The sequence below is a fragment of the Cervus canadensis genome, chromosome 5 (assembly GCF_019320065.1).
Source record: "Cervus canadensis isolate Bull #8, Minnesota chromosome 5, ASM1932006v1, whole genome shotgun sequence".
Taxonomy (NCBI): domain Eukaryota; kingdom Metazoa; phylum Chordata; class Mammalia; order Artiodactyla; family Cervidae; genus Cervus; species Cervus canadensis.
The window spans coordinates 3,510,607-3,516,606 of NC_057390.1; the positions used below are offsets into that span (position 1 = coordinate 3,510,607).

The 6,000-nt window shown below is 45.0% G+C and overlaps 1 protein-coding gene across 7 annotated transcripts in view; it reads left to right on the top strand.

Annotated features, from left to right (window-relative positions):
• The window catches only part of VWA3B (von Willebrand factor A domain containing 3B), a 177,436-nt gene extending 171,688 nt beyond the window's left edge, over nt 1-5,748 (top strand). For 6 of the 7 annotated variants that reach the window (XM_043467856.1, XM_043467858.1, XM_043467859.1 and 3 more), the window contains one exon: nt 4,641-5,748. In XM_043467856.1, coding sequence (XP_043323791.1) covers nt 4,641-4,992 — 352 coding nt within the window. In that variant the 3' untranslated portion in view covers nt 4,993-5,748. The remainder of the gene's footprint in view (nt 1-4,640) is intronic. The other variant, XM_043467857.1, reaches the window with a different exon arrangement.
• The last annotated feature ends 252 nt before the right edge of the window (nt 5,749-6,000 follow it).

Here is a 6,000-nt window from a genome sequence, read left to right on the forward strand (position 1 = left end):
CAAACTCCCCTCTCATCCAGGCTGCCATATAACATTGAGCAGAGTTCCCTGTGCTATACAGTAGGTCCTTGTTGACTATCCATTTTAAATACAGCAATGTGTACGTGTCCATCCCAAACCCCTAACTATCCCTTCTTTGAATCCTTCCCCCACCCCTGGCAACCATGATTTCATTCTCTGTCTTTCTCACTCACTTTCTAAATGGACCACCTCCCTTTGGTTGTTCTTTAGCAGATCTTCACACCATTGCACTAAATGAGGCCATTAAAAAAAATTATGGTGCTTTCTTCAATGGACTAATTAAAGAAATGAATTGTAGGTTACAACTCCAATAGGACATCACTTGACTAAATTTTGTTTTAAAATATCAAATCCACTATAACCAACCATTTGGGGTTGGTGAGACCAGGGGTACATGGCCCCAAACAGCTATGGACCAGAGTGCCAGATATCCAACTTTTCACCCTCTGCCCCTCCTTTTATTCTTCCTTCTTGGGGTCTTCAGTTGGGGCTAACAGAGTATTTTCAGCAAACCCCTCTTCTGGTTCCTCACGAGGGTGTTACATAGTGAAAGGCAGGAAGAACAGTATTTGGAAGGTGAAGAGTTCAACATTGATTGAATATGGCTACAGCTGATACAAATTTTTCATTTTCAGTTCAAAATTTGACACTGAAATGATTCTTAAAACCTCATAATAAGTTTGGTTTGCAAAATATGTTACCAAGTTTGCTAAATTCCAAATAACTAGCCCTTAAAGGAGATAGTTTTAGTATCACCATGTTTGTGAGGCTGTTCCAATTTCCTCTTTCCTTTGCACCCAATGACTGTGTTCTCTGATGGCGCTTCTGAAAGAGGTGTGTCTGGTGGAGGGAAATGATCACTCTTGCCATGCCTTACCTTCAGGAAAGTCCCTGAGCTTTTTCTATATTTCACAGCATCAGAGATCTCTGTTCTTTGCAAGAATATCCCCTAACCTGTCTAAGGCTTTCCCCATTTAGAGAACACACATGTCATTTTTTCTAACTCCCCAAAGCAAGTGGACGGGAAGGAATGTTCCCCGCTTTTTGGCATCCTCCCTTCTTGCCAGCAGGAGATTCACATCCTGGGTCTCCCTACCTCCCCAGGGATCCTGTTCACATCAGAAGGCTGGGGCTTCTCGCTCCTCCCAGGAAAGTGTGCCTGGTGGGCTTAATGCTCGGACTTCCGGCTTCCTCCAGCGAAAGGACCTGCCCCTACTGGTGTTATTCAACCACCCACAGCTGGGGACCACATGCCCCTCTGGGCAGGGCAGCTCTGGCAGCTGAATCCATGCTCCTGACGCCATGTAACTGGTTGGAAAACCCTCCCAAAGAGCTGGAATCCATCTTCCCTTCCTTTACTGAAATTTTAAAAGTGTATTTACTTATGACTGCACTGGGACTTCACTGCCGTGCTCGGGTTTTCTCTGGCTGCGGTGTGCAGTCTCACTGTGGCGGCCCCTCCTACTGCGGAGCTCAGCTCTAGAGCTCAGGCTCTGTGGTTGTGGCGCAGGAGCTTAGCTGCCCCGCGGCATGCGGGATCTTCCCATGTCTCCTTCATTGGCAGGCGGGTTCTTATCCACTGTGCCACCGGGGGAGTCCTTCCCTTTCTTCTTGACAGAGCACAACTTGGGCAGATTGCCTTCAAGCCTCCTCTTTAAGAAAATTTACTGTAGAGGAAGTCTGATTTCTTGAAAAACATTTAGCAACATTCTAAATGTGATCTCAGGAAAGGCAGAGTGAACTATTTATTGCCTCTGTGCTGAGGGAAAATCATTGGGCATCTGAAGTAGGGTGTTGGTCATGAGATCCTGGAGGCAAGAGTGTTCTTCCCTTGATATAATCTTGCGTGATTATAACCGTGTGGACTTCGGGAGAAGAGTTCTGGAGGGGGGACCCTCCTCCAAGGGTTCAGATGTGGTTTGTCTGGGTCTGTGGCCAGCTCTTAATTCCTATTACACAAAATACTAGCCTCTCGTTATCATTCTTTGAGCAGTTTAGTAATTTTTCCATCAAGCTGTTTGAATTAAGACTGTGCCCCCACAGGCGATGATAATTCCCATGTTGTTGAACACTCCTCCCTTTATCCATGTAGCCTGGCCTCACACTGTAGACTCTGACATTACCCGAGATGAATCACTTCCCACCATCTCGCCCGGTGACCACTGACTATTTTTCCCTTAAAAGGAGCTTGCCTCTGAAATCATTAAGCCTCTGTATGTCATTAGCGGCCTCAGTCCATCCTGGTCAGATCAGGAGCCTCATTTCCAAGGCCTAAAAGATAAGCAGTTCAGCAGTAACCCTATGATTGAGTGCCCTGCCATATCCGGAGGGAAAAATGCCATTACCTGTCCTCAGAAGGCGTGTAGTTCTTGGGACCAGAACACAGAGTCATGGAGATCCATTACCCCTGAGGGCCAGGGGGAGCCATTTGGATGGCAACTGCCTTTTCTTTTTTTTCAAATTATTTTTTTATTTCAGCTGTGCTGGGTCTTTGTTGCTGCAGGAGGGCTTTCTCCGGTTTCAGTGAGGAGGGGCTACTCTCCAGTTGCAGTGCTCAGGCTCCTCATTGCAGTAGCTTCTCTTATTACAGAGAACAGATTCTAGAGCACAGGCTCAGTAGTTGTGGTATGAAGGCTTAGTTGCCCCGAGGCCCGTGAAATCTTCCCGGACCAGAGATCGAACCCATGTCCTCCACATTGGCAGGCGGTCTCTCACCACTGGACCACCAGGAAAACCCAGCAACTGCCTTTTCTTACCAGTTTCTCTACTTTCTGCCCCTTCTGTTGTCAAAACCCCAGGGCCTCCTGATCCTCATCAAACATCTTTTCAGTGCCCACCCCAGAGGTCCCCCTGTTGTTCATTTACTAAGATGGTCTTACTGATAGAGACACACTTAGGGCAGAACAGAATTGAGGCCTCAGGGAACCGGCAAGAATATGGGCAAGCTGACAATGCCTGGTCAAGGAAATGCATTGGGTTTTAAGCTAAGGAGAGCGTGGACAGGACGCTCAGAGCTCTTCCAGGAAGTAGAGACAGCTTCTCTGAAGAGCCAGTGAAGACGCAGTGGCTGGCTCCCCAGACACCCCCTATAGTGTTGGCCTGTTTGTTGTGTTACTGAATTTAACTCTATAGTGGAAGACAACAGGGCACTAAATTTAACTCAGTTTTGGCTTAAGTTTCCCTGGTGGCTCAGACAGAAAAGAATCCGCCTGCAATGCAGGAGATGGGGGTTCGATCCCTGGAGAATCAAGGAGGATTCAAGAGGAATTCAAGAGGAATCACCATGTAAAGATATCTGTTTGGGTCCCTGGGAATAAATTCCACTTATTGCCAGAAATAAGTGGAATTTCTGGGCTATATAATTCTATTTTTAGTATTTTGAGGAACTGCCACACTGTTTCCCACAGCAGCTGTACCATTCCCATCACAAGGATTCCAATCTCTCCACATCTTTGTCAACACTTGTCACTTCTTGGTTTTGTTTTTTCTTTTTTGGCAATAGCTATCCTAATGGGTATAAAGTGGTCAGGCCAATTTTTTAATCTCTCTTGGAAATTACCTCCTGAGTCCTTGAGCCAGTCTTTGCAAAGTGTCACATGTGGTTTGAGATTCAGACCACTGAAGAGAGATTTGATTGATGGAATTTTCTACTTAAAAATAACTAAAAATCTTTTCTCATTCTACTTATTTTTTTCTTGACAATTTCTAAAAGGATCTGAAACAACCATGGTCAAAGTTATTCAGCGTGAAAGGTGGGTGATCAAGGTGGCAGATACTGATTATGGGAACAAAGTAAGGTTGAATACCAGGCAGCTGGTGTCCTTACTTTGCCCTGAAGCCTCTGAAAAAGGCAAGTTCCTGAAATGGTGTATGTCATGATGGCATGGCTGGGATGGGATCATGGTGTTTCCAAGGTGCCTTTTTTGAAGGACAACACTTCAATATAAATAAACTGCCCAATATATTTTATTTTTTTATACCCTCTGGCCAACATCTCCCTGTTTCTCCCACCAACACCCCACCCCTTGCCGCCAGACCCTGGCAACCACCATACTATTACCCCTTTCTATGAGTTTGGCTCTTTTTAGATTCACATATGAGTGAGATCATGTAGTACTTATGTATCTCTGTCTGACATATTTCAATTAGCGTAATGCCCTCAAGAGCCATCCGTGTTGTCACAAGTGGCAAATTGCCTTCTGTCTTATGGCTAAATAGTATCCCATACATGTCACATTTTCTTTATCCATTCACCCACCAGTGGACACCTGGGTTGTTTCCATATCTTGGTGATTGTAAATAATGCTGCAGTGAACATGGGGATGCAGGTATCTCTTCAAGATACTGATTTCATTTTCTTTGGCTATGTGCCCAGAAGTAGAATTGCTAGATCAAAAATGTTGTTCTACTTTTAATTTTTAAAGGAAACTTCATGCTGTTTTCTATAGTGGCACTACCAGTTTACATTCCCACCAGCAGTGCAAAGGGGTTACTTTTTCTCCACATCCTCACCCACACTTGTTATTTCTTAACTTGAACATATCTGTAGACATAGCAGCCATCAAAACCAGAATAACCCTGACCTCTCTCTCTCTCTCTCTCTCCCCCCCTCTCTCTAGGGAAGACATGGACACAAAGAACTCTGCTCTCCTAGTGTGGCCAATCAAAGAAGTTAACACAGGGGATTTACAAGCTACAAGACAGGAGAACCCTAGAAGGAAGAAAAAGAAAGCCAGCAAAAGGCTACCTCTCCAGGAGGTGGTCTCCTCAGACTCAGATGACGCTTCCCGTGGCAACAGGTCCCGAGACTCCCACCCTAAGAGACGCCCTAAGCCCAAGCTGGGAGGGGGACATCATGTCTCCCAGGAACACCCTGAAGTCTCTCTCAAGGATAGTGCATGTGAGCTCACACCCCAGTTTCCGGGTCAGTTTAGGCCCCAGCACAGCAAAAACTCAAACACCCTTAAGTAATGCCGACATCACTTCCCCAGAGAATGTCCTCAGCCTGGGGTCTAGCAGTCAACCAGCCATGCCATCGCTGCCACACCCACACCTGGAAAAGCCCCGCCCTGCCCTCACCAAGCAACCCACAGCCGGGATCTGAATAGCACCACTGAGAAACCTGAAAGCAGTCTAGCGCCATCCATGTTTGCGAGAACCAGAGTTCCTTCAGGGCTGCTCTCAGCCACCCACACTGTGGGACCAGCCCCTCTGCTGAGGTAAGGCCGCGCGCCATTCTATCCTCGCCTTCCCTGGCTTAACAAAGGTAGTCATCCTTGCCACCCTCTACCTGGATCTAGTTGAGCCTATTGATCTGACTTTTCTGGGGCATTCTTCATCCTATTATTTCCCCTGTCCTCAAAAACTGATAAAATACCATCTTCCATAGACACACACACCCAGAAGTTTAATCTGACAGATTACCCTCATAGGATTTTCAAGGTTTTTGAAATCTATAGTTCTAATCTTGAAATTCTGTAGTTCTAATCCAAGCTTGCAATCTCATTTTGCATTGATTATCTCATCATAATCAGAAATTTTATCATTAAATGTTAGGACTAAAATCAAGACCTAGTAACTTGTCTGAGAGCTGTAAAACTGAACATTACCTATTTTGTTGTTGTCTGAAAATTTTTATTGAGCCCTCCCTAATTATTTTTGTCTGAAGTCTGTTGTAGGTACTTCTAATTGAGCGTGGAACCAGAATAAAGACTCTTACATTGGAAACATTTCAAAACTATTGGGCTGTTTGTTACTGTTTTCTTTGAACACATTTTGGCAATGACATACAAGAATATTCACTTCTATTCAATAATTGTTTAGTAAAATTAGCTTCATTAATTTTATTTTTTCCCGTCTCAGTGTAGATGTTGGGAAAGGCAGTTCTCCTTGCAGCTTCCTGGAGATGAGTGATGAGAAGGTTGGTTTATTTCTTTTTCTTTTTTTTGGCTACACTGGGTCTCCACTGAAGCGTGGGCT